At 34.1% G+C, this 17843-nt stretch overlaps 2 protein-coding genes across 3 annotated transcripts in view; one reads left to right on the forward strand and one right to left on the reverse strand.

The window, feature by feature from the left end:
- Positions 1-1023: 1023 nt before the first annotated feature.
- Positions 1024-13161, reverse strand: LOC125667261 (coiled-coil domain-containing protein 138-like). Its single transcript, XM_048900626.2, has 14 exons — positions 13059-13161; positions 12803-12860; positions 8297-8461; positions 8131-8204; positions 6147-6278; positions 5895-6014; positions 5621-5698; positions 3670-3795; positions 3087-3230; positions 2822-2944; positions 2422-2635; positions 2116-2240; positions 1721-1911; positions 1024-1547 (listed from the first exon to the last, which is right to left on the reverse strand). The coding sequence occupies exons 2-14, from the start codon at positions 12858-12860 to the stop codon at positions 1406-1408; spliced, it is 1692 nt and encodes a 563-aa protein (XP_048756583.1). The 5' UTR covers positions 13059-13161; the 3' UTR covers positions 1024-1405.
- A 171-nt stretch (positions 13162-13332) lies between these two features.
- Positions 13333-17843, forward strand: part of LOC125682444 (ATP-dependent (S)-NAD(P)H-hydrate dehydratase-like) — a 17669-nt gene continuing 13158 nt past the window's right edge. For both annotated transcript variants that reach the window (XM_048923044.2, XM_056155857.1), the window contains exons 1-3: positions 13333-13458; positions 14548-14695; positions 15767-15812. In XM_048923044.2, the coding sequence (XP_048779001.1) occupies positions 13398-13458; positions 14548-14695; positions 15767-15812 (255 nt within the window). In that variant the 5' untranslated portion in view covers positions 13333-13397. The remainder of the gene's footprint in view (positions 13459-14547; positions 14696-15766; positions 15813-17843) is intronic.

Here is a 17843-nt window from a genome sequence, read left to right on the forward strand (position 1 = left end):
AAAAAGAACAAGATGTGTTTGTGAAACACAAATGCCCCCGATAATGGCCAATTCCGAAGATGGCCAAGGTCACAAGGGCAAATATCTTGGTACCAGTAGAAAGATCTTGTCAAAAGAAATGCTCATGTACAATATGAAAGCTCTAATATTTACCATTTAGAAGTTATGACCAATGTAAAAAAAAAATTAAAGTAGGTCAAATGTCAAGGTCAAAAGGTTCAATACCAACGGAAAGATCTTGTAACATGGAATACTCATGTGAAATATCAAAGCTCTATCTCTTATTGTTCAAAAGTTATTAGCAAGGTTAAAGTTTTCAAAAAGTAGGTCAAACTCCAAGGTCAAGGGGTCAAAAATGTTGGTACCCACGGAAAGGTCTTGTCACTAGAAATACTCATGTGAAATATCAAAGCTCTATCACTTACTGTTCAAAAGTTATTAGCAAGGTTAAAGTTTCAGACAGAATGACAGACAGGACAAAAACAATATGCCCCCCCCCCCCCCCCCCCCCGAATCTTCGGTCTCGGGGGGGGGGGGGGGGGGGGCATAAAAATTAATCAGTGTAAACATCCTGAAAGTTGAAGTTTGATGTAATAAAATGTTAAATAAGTATCACCAATGAATAAGAAATAGGACATCACTGAACATGTGTCCTCTACTGCTTTTACATCCATCCAAAACAACATGCCCATTTCAGAATTTCTTCACAATCCCAACTAGGACTTGATTTGGTAGGTAAAAGGAAGTATTAAACAAGGGGAGGATCAGAAACACCAAACATACAGGTGACTATCAGATTGTCACACGAGGAATGAACATGCTAAAAAACAAAAACTACATCTTGAAGTTGTAGGTTGTGACAAACGATGTACACAATCATCCCAAAGTGTCACAGTGCAGGCAACAAATGGTCATGTTGCTTAAAAATTGAATAGAATAATGATCTTATTTGTCAGCAACAAAGCCTTACAGTACATGCACTTCAGCATAGATGTCAGAATATACATGACGAATAAAATTGTATAGAATCTTAAAAGTTTATTAAGTGTCCCACAGATTAATTTGGCAGCTAAATTAAGAAAACATGACAGTACGAGTATACATCTATAAAATTTCTGACAGTCTTGGTAACTCGCTACATATCAAAGATCATTATTTATCGGTAAAGCTAGCTTTTGCAATATTATAGGTATAAAATCGTGCATTGAAATATCCTACATACATTGTATATTCAGATCACAGATAATTATATTGATACAAATTATAAGATACACACAGCCTTGTGTTGAGAGTACCAGATAAATACTGAATGTTGGTGGTCAGTTATGACTGATCTACTAGTGAACACAAAAAGTACTAACAATAGGACGGAATGTGAAGGTCGGAGCTGCTTGGATATGTGAAATCACTGTGCAGCCCCTGAGGTCAGATTGAAAAGAATGGACTTGAGATTGAGACCCAGGAAGGCTTGATCTGTTGGACAGCCGCGCAGTAGTTCCTGAATAATTCCCACAATAGTATACACATCAAAGTATTTCCTGTTGCACCTGAAAGGAGAAATAGGTATATATCAAATTCAATAAGTCCTCATCACTTTTGTACTGTAAATTTATGGAGTAGAACATGACAGTCACTATCTATTGTTCTGACGTGTCATACTGAAAATGAGCAAGCACTCAATCTACAGCAATTTCAGTTTAATAGTGATGATTTGCGTTACCTAAACTTTGAGAGTTTCTGTAGAATGATGCTAAGCTTTTCCAGCAGTTTACTGTCCTGACTGGGAGCTCGGAGCACCATGGCTACTGTCCTAAACCAGTTCTCATTACTACATGTTTCCAGGAAGGGCTGCAGGAATGGAGAGTCCGTAGACATTTGTAGAAATATGTCCATTGCTGATCCCATAAATGTCTAGGTATAGGGGAGAACAAAAATAAGGATCTTGTAAGTTTTTCAATAGAGAGTTTAAATCAACTCATACTGAATTTCCATCTAGATTTAAACATAACCAATCAACTACTGTGGTAAATTTTATTGACAAAGTTGTTTCCCTTAAAACAGCAGCTTTACGTAACCTAATCACACTCTAATCTAAAACTACATTCACTTGCATACCTTGTTAACTGGTTTTAAGTACTGAAGAACCACAGGGGTAGCTTGATAATACAGAAACAATTCTTTGGCAATGTCAGATTTCAGATCATTCCTTAAAACATCAAACACATGGGCCAGGAGATCCACTGCAAGTAAACAATAAGGTACATCACAATATTTAGATTGCATTGAGAAGTGTTTGTTCTCTGGGAGCAGTTTGTAGATGCAAACCTTGGAGTAAAGGAATTATAAAACTCATAATAACAAGAGTTTCTAGGAGTTCCAAAGATTCCTAACTGTTTTGTTTGGTTTTTTTTTTTTACTAACCTTGACTAAGAGTTTTCAGTATGATAAAAGATGAAAGAAGTCGAACATGGAGATTCTGACTGCGGAAGTAGATGCCATCTTTTGATTTGTCTAATTTAATGGGAGAGGGAGGGTTAAATTCTGATGGAGTCTTTTCAAGCTCCGAAAACCTCACAGTCTTTGCTCTGTAGAGTTCCTCTCCTAACCGCCTGAGAGTGGACGACAATCCACTCTTCTACAAAACAAGTAAAACACTTCATTTACAGGTACTTCTTCTCACATTAGATAACTTAATTCAAATCAAAATGTAAAACTCCATATTTTGGTGTGTAAATATTATAATTTTATCATACCATTATGTGTGTGGTACATTTTCTGTTTAAAGTTTAATATAAATTTCAGATTATATAGATTTAATGACCTGTTGTCCTGCACAGTTTTCTACATGAGTCAAAGCCCAGTATATAAACTGAATGCAGGGGAGAGAAATCTTAAGATTCTGGCCAGGAAACTCCCTCAACATATCTACAGCTGATGGCAAAATCTGAAATCACAAATCAAAACTGAGACATGTACACTGCATACGTTATAATAAAGTTTTGCAAGCAACAAAAATGTAAATAAAATTCTGTGAACAGGATATAACTTCATTTAATTTATGTAAGACAATGTACTAAGATTTTGACCTTCATGATTTTCTCCTGAAGATATTCCGGCGAGAGGAAGCGCTCTAGTGGTTTTCCTGGTAAATCTGATACAGCACATCTCAGGTGAGCATCACTGACCCAGTCCAGTAAAATCCCTGTCACATCAAAACAACAGGCTGCTGTCTACAATAACATATCAAGTTACTTTATTATCATTTTAAGTCAACACCCATCTGAGTACATTCAATGTTTATGATTTACAATAGTGCATGAGCAGCCAATACATACAATATTACTTTGACTTTGTATTGACCAAGTTGTAGCATTATTTTTATAAGTCTTTTGAATGGAAATTATATGTGGACATGTTTTTCGACTGGATATACATGCTTATATAAAAATTTCCAAAATAAAAATGATGGTCTGTACTTGTGTGTGGGTGAACAAGGTAAAATAGAGGTAGAAAAGGGATCAGGATGGGAGGGAAAGGGAGGGTGAGGAGAAGTTAAATCCCTTGTCCATCCACACCTGTAGAAGCCTAAATATCTGTCAGTGTATGTCATATAAGTCAAAAGAATGTGACATTATATCCCACCTCTGTCTTCTCTTTTACAATGATTACCTTTTGGGTTCTCTGCTTTGTTTTTTCCTCTGCCTCTTTTGGTTTCTGTTGCTTAGGAACAGCATTTCCCATAGCAACTGCTGCCACATCCAACTCCTTCTGTCGCTGATCAAACTCCTGCTTCCTCTGCAGTACAAGTATTATGAAGGTTAATGAATTATAAATGTCAATTTTGTCAGATTGTGCATGTATCACTACATATTGCATATCCAGTGATTCCGAAAGTCCGTCGGACATTGGCAAATGTCCATTAATTTTTGTTTTGGTCTGATCAATATCAGTTGTTGGCCGGACCAAGTATCTGATAAATTTTTTTCAATGAAATATACATGATTAAATAAATTTTCAATTTTTAGCAGCAAGTCCCAAAATTATTCTGTTCTTTAGTCATTGCAAACAGAAAACACGTTTACATTTAACTCAAATATTTATGAAACTTGCAGTCATCTTCAATTCCCCCAAGAGGGTGATAATACAATTGAGCAATATCCCGTGAAACTACAGACATCTTTGAAGCGTTTGAATTAGGTAATAAATAAAAGGTAAATAAAGCGTTTAAACTATACTCTGATCAAGAAGTACTTGAACAACATGGGCACGTTTGATTGAACAATTTGAATTTAAGTTATGCGAATTGCTCGAGTTTTATAAAAATCGTATATTTCATAACCCTGATGTTGAACACGGGTTGGAAAAGTTTACTCCACTGACAAATCTGAGGTGAAGTGCTTGGGCTAATAAAGTACGTCACCAATGTCATTCTGGGCCAGAAAGTTCAAATTTACATGAAAGCTTCCTGACATAATGCAAATTCAAGTTTGCTCAAATCATGGCCCCCTTGGTAGGGTAGGGCGACAATCGGGGATAAAAGTTTTACATGGGAATATATAGGGAACATCTTTAAAAATCTTCTCAAGTACCAATGGGCCAGAAAGTTCAAATTTACATGAAATTTTAATCTTCCTGATATAGTGTAAATTCAAGTTTGTCAAAATCATGGCCCCCAAGGATAGGGTGGGGCCACAATAGGGGACTAATTTGTCAATAAAATTTTGGCCTAGTAAAATATGATTTGGTCCAGTAATATCTCAACCATTACTGGATCAAATGTCCAGTAAGTACCAGAAGACCTTGGGAAGCACTGCATACCAAGAAAATTTCGCAATTTATTTTTGACCATTTTGCCCTTGAATGGTCAAATTAAAAACAAAGTGAAATTTATATTTAGCAATTAATCTAAAGCAGCAAGAAAAAGTTTAGGACATATTTTAAATGGGACAAACTTGGTTTACAATGCCTTTGGGGGAAAAAAGACAAAAATGAACCCTTACACAGCATCAGTTTGAAGCTAGTAGTTACATGAATTAAACAAGAGGCCCGTGGGCCACATTGCTCACCTGAGTCACCTTGGCCCATATCTAATTATTATCCATTTATATATGCATTTAAAACTTGGGTCCCTATTGTAGCTTAAACTTACCCTGGGGACCATGATTTTTACAGACTTGAATCTGCCCTATGTCAGGAAGCTTTCATGTAAATGTAAACTTCTTTGGCCAAATGGTTCTTGAGAAGAAGAATATTAAAGATTTTCTCTATATACTAGTATGCAAAACTTTGATCCCCTATTGTGGCCCCATCCTCCCCTTTGAAGGAGACATGATCCTTCATTTGAACAAACTTGAAAGCCCTTCACCAAAGGATGCTTTGTGCCAAGTTTGGTTGAAATTGACCCTGTGGTTCCGGAGAAGAAGAAGAAAATATGAAAAGTTTACAATAACAACGCTGATGCCGTCGACAACAGACAAATTTTGATCAGAAAGGCTCACTTCAGCCCAGGTGAGCTAAAAAAAACCTTCAAAACTGACCTTTTCATTTCTGAATACAGTCTTCTACATTCAGTAATAATGCTGGCCATACAAATGAAGGTGTTCTGTTACACAAAACATACCTGCAAGTTCGTCAATCTGGCCTGAACAGTGACAGCTTGCTTTTCCAACTTTTCGTGCTGACTTTGCAGGCATTCAAACTGGAATTAATAATGTAATCAAATCGTATTCATCTGTTTGGTTCATTTCAGTGTAACCAAGTCTTTGCACCTGCATTCATGTATTTCAAAAAATATCAATTCAAGCAATGTTCTTTGATTTTTCTGGCTTATAAACAGTTAGTCAGTTACCTCTTTTTTCATGATTTTTCTGGCTTATAAACAGTTTGTCAGTTACCTCTTTTTTTAGAGCATCATTTGCTTGCTTCAAGGTTTCAAAGTTATCCTTTAATCTTTTGTTTTCTTTACATTTCTCCCTCAACAAGGTTTCCAATCTATAAATGTCTGCTTTGTATCTCTACAACACAATTTTCACTTTAATCAGTACTCAATCTTCTGCAAGAAATGAAGTCTGCGATTATCATTAGGAAACTAAAGAACTATTAACGAACTATTAATATTTTAAGATAAATCGTCTCTAAATGATCACCTCCTCCACAGCTTGCAGTTTCTGTTTGATTTCATGTTGTGCTATGGTCTGTATGTTCTGGGAAGAAATCGATACCATTCGTTCCCTTTCTTTAAGTTTTTGTTCTCGCTCATGAAGGCTTTTGTTCTCCAACTTTTCAATTGAAAAAGAAATATTTGCAGTGCTCACAATATAGTGTATAGTGTGTGAGAATTCATACTAATTACATATGGTACATGCTTTGAATTTCTGACTTCCTGTTGGTACATGGTACAAAAAATCGCTAAAACGCATCACAGATGTGTATGGCCGAGTTGCAGTTAGTGATGGGCAATCGGACCTAAAACCACAATCGATTATCTGCAATAATCGGACACATGTACTCGATTAATAATCGATTATAATCGGAATTGGCATTTAAGTGTTTTCCCCTCAAATTAGATGTAACAGAATCATTAAATGTATGGAAACAACATTTGAATTCTTCTTTGTTTCATTTATTCACTGGTATATAAATCAGAATTCCAATATATCAAGTAATGGAATTTATCTATAATCTCAATGTATCAAAGATATCAGAGATATCAGAGATAGACTCCTTTATTTTGACCGTTGAATGTCATTGTTGTTACCGTCCTTCATATCTCCCGCCATTTTCTTTGCTTATATTTGATCGGGTTTGACATACAGAAAATAAAATTTGAACAAAGTTGAAGTGATTTCCGGATTTTATTTGGTCAACGATGTCGGCGACTTTTATTTTGTAATCGATTAGTAGCATCGTGGGTCTCTGAACGACCGACAATCGATCATCAGCGACAATCGTTTCATCACTAGTTGCAGTTTGGAAAATTATGCATGCTTGCATTCACAAAGTAAAAACATGCACATATTTAATCTAGTTTATAAGTATGAAGCTTTGAATGGCCGCAATAGGTATTTAGTGTGATAATGACCTTGACCTTTCAAATGGCCTTTGGATTTCAAAAGCAACATGAATCTTGAATGTCATCAGGATTTGAAGTCTGATAAACATGCACCAGCAAGTACATGTATAAAAGTTAGAGGCAAGCTCAAATCTACAGTATATAGTGAAAAAGAGACCTTGACCTTTGACCTCAAAATAAATAGGAACCTTCCTCTTTTGGATGTGATCAAAATATGCAAATCTGACAAAGACGCACCAAGTAGTATGAAAGTTAGAGACCGGACAAGCTCAAATCTATGGCATTTAGTGACAAAGTGACCTTGACCTTTGGACCTCAAAATAAATAGGAACCTTCCTCTTTTGGATGAGATCATGATATGTTAGTCTCACAAAGATGCACCAAAAAGTATGAAAGTTAGAGACCGGACAAACTAATTGTGTACGCCACCCGCTCGACTGGACGCCCATCCTTCGTCAAATTAAAAGCCGATTTGCTACGCAACTCGGCTAAATAGTAATGCACTGAACATGTTGCAAGGGTTCAAAATGTTTGTCCAGTATAAATTGCTTTATCTAAATTCAAATCTTTGTTGGCCATTGATTAATTTTATTCAAGAACTACAAGGAGAAAGTTTAATCCTGAAAAGTTCAAACATGCTACTCCTAAAAATGATTCACTTGTGTGCTTTTGATATTATCAGTACTCCGGTCATTGAAATGACTGTTTTACTCATAAAAAACTATAAATATACGGTTCAATTTTGCAGCTAATATCCCTGTCAAGGTATAAATGAAATGATGTGATGTAATAAACACTACCATTACTTATTTTTCTTTACACTCTAAATATTGATTAACTCGAATTATGTTTCAACCAAGTTTTGGTGAATAAATTGCATATTAGAAACTTAATATTGATATTTACACATATTAGGAAAGACAATAAATTCCTTTTGCTTCTTACCAAATACATGTACAAGGATTCTCTACGGAAAATGACATGGGCTAATCTCAAAAACTTGCATATTTCACAATAAAAACAATATCATCAATGTAAAAAATCATACATCTGAGTACCTTGAGTTTTTCACTGATAACTCGTAGTTCTTTGTAAATATCTCTGATGTTTTCATTGCTGATGTTGTGATATTCTGAAACAGAAAAGGCAAAAATTTAGAGCATACTGACTGACTTGTCAGACATACATCAAGCAATACATCTACATTATTACAACCAGTTTTACCTTCCTCGTCTGAATCAAGAGCTGCCTTTGTTTTGTGATGATGTTGCTTCTTCCTGCGATGTTTTCCACTGATTTCATGAAGGTAAAAGTCGGACAGACTGTCTGATTCTATAATGCGACCCTGGCTGTTGTCTGTGGCTGCATTGATAGGTGTGATTGTCGAGTCTGTCAAGTAATACATTTATGTAGTCAACAAAAATAAATCAATTAATATCTAAATATTTGTAGTCATGTAACTATGCTCTCTGATTTTCATATTTGCTTGTCATGACAATCAAATTTATAGTTGTAATTATATAGTTAGAAAGTATTTAGAAATCTTTCTTTTTAAAAAAAAAGAAATTGGCATAGCTAGAAAATTAATCAATTGGCTTTTGATAAATAGGAATTGGTATCAGACGTTTATTTTCTAAATTGTTTCATAAGCTAAAATAAGATACCCCACCTTATAACACCACATATAGGCACAATTCAAAGGTATATGAATTTAAAAAAAATTAAAGACAATGTGTATGTATTTTTAAAAATTTTCACATTCTTATTCACTTTATTAAGCATTTAAGGTAATTTATCAATATTTCAAAATAAAACTTTAGTCTAACACTGAAATAATAGATTTACATTTTAGTAGTGTTTTTATACATGTAGACTCTAAATTAATTACATATGTTATACAATTTTATACATATACATATCCTGCTTGATCATTAGGGAGAGGGTTCATGCTGGCTATAAAGCCTGCTGGCCAATCTCATCAATTTATTGATTAAATATTTTTTAAATAAAAGTAGTGTTGTAGCAATATATAGATAGATGTACGTACATGTGTTTAGATGTTCAGGATATTCAATAAAGAGAACATCTGATACAGAGCTGGGATTGATAATGAGATATTCATTTAGAATCAATGTACTTAAAATGTAATTGTCTCAACATGTGACAATGTACACTTCTGAAACCAAATGTGGGAACATTTTGACTGACAAATGAACAGTTTAAAACTGCTAATTGTACACTGGGCTAGGCGATCATTACAACATTGCGTATAAAAATTTACATATTCATTATGAAAACCATCATTACAACCCGAAAGTTTATAAATATTATAGACTGATGTCAACCAGATTTGAATAATCTAATTGTGTCTCAATCCCTGGTCCACAAGACATCTATCATTTAACTGTGCACAAGTTAGCATATTAAAAGTGAAGTATTAGGCAAGTTTGACCAACTTATTTTGCCGTGGTGGCCTAGAGGTTAGAGCGTTTGACCTGCATGCGGGAGGCCAGGGTTCAAATCCTGCCCGCGACAGACCTAAGTCGTTAAAACAGGTAGTGAGAGTTCCATCGCCAATCGCTCGGCATCAAGTGTGAATGCCATGGGTCCTCAGAGATGACATTAAAAACGGATGTACCGTGTCGCAGTAGGTGTGGCACACTAAAGAACCCTCACTGCTCAATGGCTGTAAGCGCCAAGCAAAGGCCTAAATTTGAAGCCCTTCTTCGGTCTTGGTGACATCTCCATAGTGAAAAATTCTTGAGAGAGACGTTAAGCAAGATACAATCACACACAATCCAAAATCAGTTGATTTAAGAATTGTAAATATTTTACGCAATTATCAATTTTTTCAAATTTTCAAACTACCTATCATTATACTCGTCATATTTCCGTGTGTGTATACTGTTGATTGCACTTAGTGTGATCTAACTTTCCAGATCACCACACTGTGGTGTTTTTAAAATTCGTATCACCATCCTTTGAAATTGATGATGTCTCAATGCATCATCACAAGTTTTTGTCGAAATTCATTAACCCTGTCACATGCAAAACTGTATTCACAAAAATTTACTCTCATCTTTTTGCTACTTAATTTGTTATCATCCTATGCTTGTATTTTTTGATTAACAATCCATCAACATACATGGATGATGATGGATCATCAGATTAAAGGAGACACAAATGAAGTTACTTTAGAAATATTAATACATGATTTTTTTTCTTCTCATTTCATATTCTAAATGTATATATTACATATGTGTGGAAATTGAAAAATTATCTTATCTCAATATCTTTAATTTCATTTTAAAGAACATGAATTTTTTATAATTATCTTGTTATGGGATTAGATAAATTCCATATTTTGCCAAAACACTTATTCTGTGATTTATTTCATCATTTTTCACTGAGAAACATAGATGTGTGTAACTGGTATCATATCAAAAAAATCTTACCAATACAGCTTACTCCACTTATACTGAAGTCGCTTGTTTTGAAATATCACTTATTTTGAAGTAAAACAAAATCCCCAGTCTCAGTCTCTTATTTTCTTTGCATTAAAATATGGGTTAAATTGAAATCACTTATATTGAAATATCACTTATTTTGAAATCAATTATCAGTCTGATGAGTAGATAAGGTATTGTTTTTATAATGGCTATATTGAAGTCACCTGTGATGGTAGTTGTCCAGTTTGGTGGCCTCATAATTACACAGGTAGGTGTCAGTTAATTGGTTTCCCATGGATTACTTTTCATTGCATGTTTTTATAGGAATAAAATAACAGTGGGGTATAATCACTCTTTAACAGCATGATGACAGGATCATTTGTAAAATTTGACCTCCCCACAAAAAGGAAAACTTTATCATTGGACACCAAATACAAATTAATAACTGCAATAGATATAAGAATTTGAAGTCAAAATCTGAAATGACAATTTTGCTTAACCCCAGTAATTTCAAACACCTTACTGCTATCACAGTGCATTAAAAATAGTTTTTGCAAGACTGGGTTCACATTAAAATCTCCAAATAAAGTCTATAACATCTGACGCGGACAACGACAATGTCTTTACAGACAACATGATGCCACTTGCTTATTTTTAAAAAATGGTTCTGAAATTCTAATGTTAGACATACATGTACATGTGTGTCAAACGTTTTCATGGCGATCGTTTCAAGGGAAGAACTTACTTTCGATATTATATACATGTACATATGGCAAGGGAAATATCGGCGACGAGAACAAAAACGAAATTCTGGATGAAAACGTGACGTACAATCAACCTCGAAATTGTATGTGTAAATTTAATAATAATGAAAAAGATTATGAACAGACACTACCTGAAGTAGACGACGAAATTTTTGTAGACATCGGAAATTGAAATATTCATTCTTGGTTAGCTCAAGAAGAAACAAAACTCATATTTTTTTTAAAAATAAAAATCTTCAGTGGACTAAATTCAATCAATTATCTAAATGTTGTAAATTGTGTAATGTAATAAATTCATATTTCTGCTTTCGTAATCGGGATCGAGATGCCAGATGAAGCCTCCGATAGGGTCGACATTTCCGCTTTATTTTGAACTTTGGTTATATTGAAAGAAAAAGATTGGTCCCCTGAATTTCAATATATCCGGAGTAAGCTGTATACAGTTGGTACATGGATCGACAGAAGTTACTACCATTCACCGAAATCACCAATAAAGGGACCAAAAATCTCACAGCATATGTTTGCCTATATGTTATCTAGTCACATATGAAATTTTATGAAGATTGGTTATGAATGAATTTGAGAGAATTGTGGTCTGAAAACTTCTAGAAGCTGAATCAGCTGACTATTGTGTCACATGACAGTGTAGAAATATCGGATTTGTTCTCAGAATCTACACAGAATTATTTGAAATACAATGGTTGTACTTTATTAAGTTTTATATCATTATGTAAAGTTATAAAGGTAATTATTAAAATATAGATATCGTTGTTTCTTTCTTGCAGCAGTACATTGTATATTATTGATATACATCACATGTTCTTTTGTTTGTATATATCATTATGTCATTGAAAAATTTAATGTTTATCCTGTCTTTACATATCAATGTATACAAGGATCAGGAAACTCTCCAGATAGATGTAAGGTAGTCGATATAGCTACTCACTACAGGGCTTGAAGCTAACTTTTAAAGTCTCCAGTCCAGCCGGACTGATGGGGTATGATTTCAACCAGTCGGCATAAAAATTTACCAGTCCAACAGAGTTTTCCAGAAATAATTAAACATATATATTTTGTTAATGTTATTAAAATGAAATTTAACTCAATATGCCTCAGACAATATTGTAACACTTAAATAGGGGATTTTTATTTACCATTCAGATTTGTCTATTATCTAAAGTATCAATTTTCATAAGTATATTTTCCAAAACGATGCTTTAAAAAATTAACCAGTCCCATCAGACTGACTGAAACAAATGCCAGTCAGTCCTCCAGACTTTTAATCAGTCACCGACTGACGAGCATATGTTAATTTCGAGCCCTGCATCATTTGTTGTTTTTTTTCAGTATCAAGTCCTTCAAATCGTAACCAATTTTAAAATTTCATAAGTGACAACATTAATTGACATATAGACAAAAGTATACTGGGGTGATTACGTTTATTTTATGGACCTATATATAGCCTTTACATATTAATAATGGTGCACCATAGTATATTCAACACTGTTCAAATATACCCAAATCGCTTTCTCCTGATAAATCTCCTTTAAGGGGCTTTGGTCTTGACTTGCTCATCTGGAAATTAGATAGTAAAAGCAAATTTTCAAAAATCATTGATTTTATGCTGTAATCGGAACATGTAAATTTATCATTTTATGCAAGTCCAAACAAGACTCTTTTCGACATAAATTGTAGATTTTCATTTATGTTAAGAATCAGAAAAAAAATCAGAAAAGAACACATTTCTACTAATACTGCTCCTTTAAATAAAACCTCTTATTGGTCAACAAAATACTCCGAGAAAAGTAAACTGCATTTTAAATGTCCAGCTCATTATTTGTTTTGGTCGCCATTTTCAAATTTCGTGCCAGTAATAAATTAATAGTTTGATCATCAACATATTCTTATATCTTTTATATATTTTTGTTATTTTTTGGTAAAGAAGAGAGTAATTTTGGAATATATATTTCAAAGAGAAGAATTTATGAATTTATATTCCTAAATATGATTATTCATTGACCAAGATTCCAAAGGATGCCTCTCGTACAAGTTAACAAAATACTGAAAGTGAAAGTAGACTTTTTAGGTTTCTGTCAGGGTCAGTAAACAAAAATGTTTTCATTGTCGAGTTTTATTGTGTATATAGCTGGAAAAAGTCGTTTAAGGCCTCAAGGTATGAACACTTGTTTTTAATCTACCATAAGAATATTGCCACTATGCATTTCATTTCAACTTTTTGTGCACAGGGCACAGGCACTTGTTTCTTCAACTTGGCAAGTTATACTATATGATAATATTATATTATTATATAGTATAACTTGCCAAGTTTATGAAACATGCGCCTGTGGCACAGGGGCTAAGCCTGTTTTGGGTCCAAACTCTGTGGTAGGCCTACGGTTTACTATAAATATAGAAAGGGGTCTAACTCTTGTCAGACGAGTAAAATTTATGTTTGGACAAGTAATTTCATGGCTGCTTGTCGAAATGAGCAGGTACAAGGAGAAAAAGTTAACATAGAGCCCTGACATATGCTTCTTCTTTTTTTTATCATTTTCATAGGGGACTCCATAAGTCCATGGTAATCAAAGGGCATTTTTTTTTTTTACTATTGTTAATTTAAAAAAAATTCTTTATCAGTCATCAAGAAACAAAGTTTGAGAATACAGTAAAATACACCTATAGCATGGTGCTGGGGACAAACAATTTTGATTCGTTATGAATATAATTTTTTATATCCAATATGTTTTAAAACTACAGGGAATGAAAATCACTTTGCTGTAAGCGTGAATTCATTATAAACGTGTTTTCCTGTGCAGTTGAACTTCAGAATCTGAAACATCAATATCTTAAAAACCATGGATATGTTTAAGTGAGTTGGAAGTCCCAACTACATTTTCATTATGCATTTTGAACTCAATATCTCGAATCCTAGTGAATATCTCAGTCCCATCGAGTTCAAAATAAAGAGGTTTGACTGTATATTATAATTTTCATTGATAACATTGTCTTTTCAGTTGATATACCTAAACCTTCAGTCATTTCACAAACTAATTAAAATTAGCTGCTTTGAATCTGCTACCATGTATCAAGCATTTGAGAAGATTCAAAACAGCTAATTTTGATTAGATTGAGTTAGTTCCGAGAATAGATTTTAAGATAATGAAATAAATGTGTATTCTTACTATGTATAATGCAGTTTGATCGTAAGTTTATTGTCATTGGTATGTTATCCATGTATTGTACTATAATTACATTTTTTTAGGTAACAGAGCATTGTTTATCCCTCACAACAAATCGCACACTGTTCCGGTTCAGTTGCTGGGAATGGTGAGGTCCTTTGTCCCTCCTCTGACATATGAATTTCACAAAGGAATGATGGGTAGAATTGGAATCGTTGGTGGCTGTAGAGAGTATGTATATAGGTGGAAAGTTCAGTTTTGAAAACAGAAAACTTATTTTGTTTCCAGAAATAGTGTGACAATATATAAATATTGCATGTAGTTGAGGGTAACATTGAAAATTTTCACCCCGAGAAAACCATTGTCAACCGAGGGGTGAAAATTTCAATGTTACCCTCAACTACATGCAATATTTGTTTTATTATACTGAATGTTATGTAAACTGGAAAGCAGAAAACTTACGTCTGTTGACATTTGATCAATCACTGTCATGCGATATTTCGTATTTCAATGCGGGTACTCGCGTTTATTACAAACGCTCAAACGACGTCGTCTAGCAATCTACGGCGAACCGTACACGCATAAATTTGACGCATGTGATAATTTTTTATAATATCACCCATTGTCAAGTACTGTTACCCGTTGCTAGATACTATCACCCTGGGGCGCGTGTTTTTTGTTCTCAGAGGGTAACAATATGTTTTTTCAAATGCTTCTCGACCAATCAGGTTCGAATATTTTACATGAAAGTATAATAATAATTTTTATACATATATTATTATTATTTAATATAAGTATTATGGTCATTGGTACAATATTATTAGTTATAGTGCAATATCTTGGATACAATATACTTTCATTAGATATTCAAAACATTATGAAGAAAACTTTCAAGTTTGATCTCTATAGAATTCATTCAAGTTCTTGAATGCAGTAATATCATAAATTCAATCAGGCCAGCTGTCTGTTTTTTATATGTGAAAATATAGTCATTCTGTTATTTTCACAGAAAAGGCAGAAAAGTGTGATAGGTATGAAAGATTGATAAATGTATTTAATCACTATTACATGTATACATTGTACATTGTGTAACCAATTGTAGCTTGAGATGCTGTTATATGTAGAAAAACCTCTTCTAAAAAACTTTTCATTTTCATTGTAAAATAACTATGTTCCATTCAATGAGATATTTCTTTTTATATCTGCCATTATTAAACTTCCTAATGAGTGTGCTGATGTGACCTTCACATTAGCCTACAGACATGATAACATGCATTGATTCTCAGTTCCCATTATTGATAGGTATACTGGAGCCCCATATTATGCTGCTATTTCTGCCTTAAAATTGGTAAGTACAAGCAGCATGGATATCTCAGATTTGTTTATGATTCAGTCATATGATGTGCAGATTAAGTCATGAGTTATCTACCTTAATGATAATGCTTATGTCCCCTGGGGATGCCAGAGGCCCCAAAGTGGGATGAAGGTAATGATAAAATGTAAATACAGATGAGGTTAAAAATGTCAAAATAAGTAATCCATGGAATGTTTATATTTCTCTCTTCTGTCATCATATCAAGGAGAAATTCTACACATGGATCAAAAGTTATACAACAATATTTTAAATTGGAAACTTTTAAATTCACTTTATGTAAATAAAAAATGCAGTTTTGGTTGAATGTACTCTGGAAATTTTTTTTAAAAACCCTTACTAGACTCGAGCTCGCAATCTACAAATTTGCAGTTGGCACGCTAACCTATTGAGCTAGTCAGCTAGGCAATTATTTCTGAAAGGAATAGACAAATATTACTGATATTTATTTTTTCATTCATGTTTTGAAAGGAAGTCAGTCATTATGACAATGTAGTATACTTTTTAAAGCTGTATTGCATTGATTTTGGTTATCAAACATATTCATAAAATTGCATGAAACGTAGTGAGATGACCACTCTGTTCCACACACTTTTTAGCTCACCTGAGCTGAAAGATTAAGTGAGCTTTTCTGATCACCCGTTTTCCGTGGTCTGTCTGTAAAATTTTCATACTTTTTGACTTCTCCAGAACCTCAGGGCCAATTTCAACCAAACTTGGTACAAATCATCCTTGGGTGAATGGGATTAAGTTTGTTCAAAGGAAGGACCATGTCCCCTTCAAAGGGGAGATAATCACAAAAATGGGGTGGAGTCATTTAAAAATCTTCTCAAGAACCACTGGGCCAAAAGAGTTGACATCTACATGAAAGCTTCCTGACATAGTGCAGATTTAAGTTTGTTAAAATCATGACCCTAGGGGTAGGATGGGGCCACAATAGGGGATCAAAGTTTTACATACAGTTACATGTATAGGGAAAATCTTTAAAAATCTTCTTCTCCAGAACCACTGGGCTAGGAAAGAACAAATTGACATGAAAGCTTCCTGACATAATGCAAATTCAAGTTTGTTCAAATCATGGGCCCCGGGGGTAGGATGGGGCCACAATAGGGGATCAAAGTTTTACATACAAATATGACATAGTGCAGATTCAAGTTTGTTAAAGTCATCACAGGAGTAGGATTGGACCACTACAGGGAATAAAAATTTTACATACAAATATATAGGGGAAATCTTTAAAAATCTTCTTCTCAAGAACCACTGGGCAAGGAAGTACTAATTGACATGAAAGCTTTCTGACATAGTGCAGATTCAAGTTTCTTAAAGTCATGCCCCCGCCCCCCAAAGGGGAAGGATGGGGCCACAATAGGGGATCAAAGTTTTACATACAAATATATTTGGAAATCATTAAAAATCTTCTGAAGAATCACTTGGCCAGAAAACTTTACATTTAAATGAAAGCTTCCCGACATAGTGCAGATTCAAGTTTGTTAAAATCATGACCCCCGGGGGTAGGACACAATAGGGGATCAAAGTTTTACGTACAAATATATAGGGAAAACCTCTAAAAATCAATCTTCTTCTCAAGAACCACTGGTTCATGAAAGTTTACATGAAAGCTTTCTGACATAGTGCAGATTCAAGTTTGTAAAAATCATGGCCCCCGGGGGGTAGGTTGAGGCCACAATAGGGATCAAAGTTTTAGATATGGGCCAAGGTAACTCAGGTGAGCAATGTGCCCCATGGACCTCTTTTTACAGTTTATTTTTCTAAGTACCAGGTATTTTAGGAATGGCCTACATTTTTTCAGTTACTTCCCTTACACCAGAAGTTGGGGGTGTGCTTGTTGTTGTGGTCCTAAGCTCAGTGTAAATAGTATTTTTAAAAAACAGTGTTAGTGTTTAACAAACAGTGTATAGTATTGGGTGAGTAGTTTTGGGTTTGGTGTTCATTTCTGTTCAAGTTATGATACAATTAATAGCAAGAATTCAAGTAGTAATCTGTCCC

This window comes from Ostrea edulis, chromosome 2 (genome assembly GCF_947568905.1).
Source record: "Ostrea edulis chromosome 2, xbOstEdul1.1, whole genome shotgun sequence".
Taxonomy (NCBI): Eukaryota; Metazoa; Mollusca; class Bivalvia; order Ostreida; family Ostreidae; genus Ostrea; species Ostrea edulis.

Bases quoted from the DNA above. Each gene is read 5' to 3' on its own strand.
- LOC125667261 (XM_048900626.2), bottom strand. From the start codon at position 12,860: ATGAGCAAGTCAAGACCAAAGCCCCTTAAAGGAGATTTATCAGGAGAA. The intron at 2,945-3,086 runs GTCAAAATCTTA...TTGTGATTTCAG, and splicing joins TTCAGGAGAAAATCATGAAG to ATTTTGCCATCAGCTGTAGA. The intron at 1,912-2,115 runs GTATGCAAGTGA...CCCTATACCTAG, and splicing joins ACTTAAAACCAGTTAACAAG to ACATTTATGGGATCAGCAAT.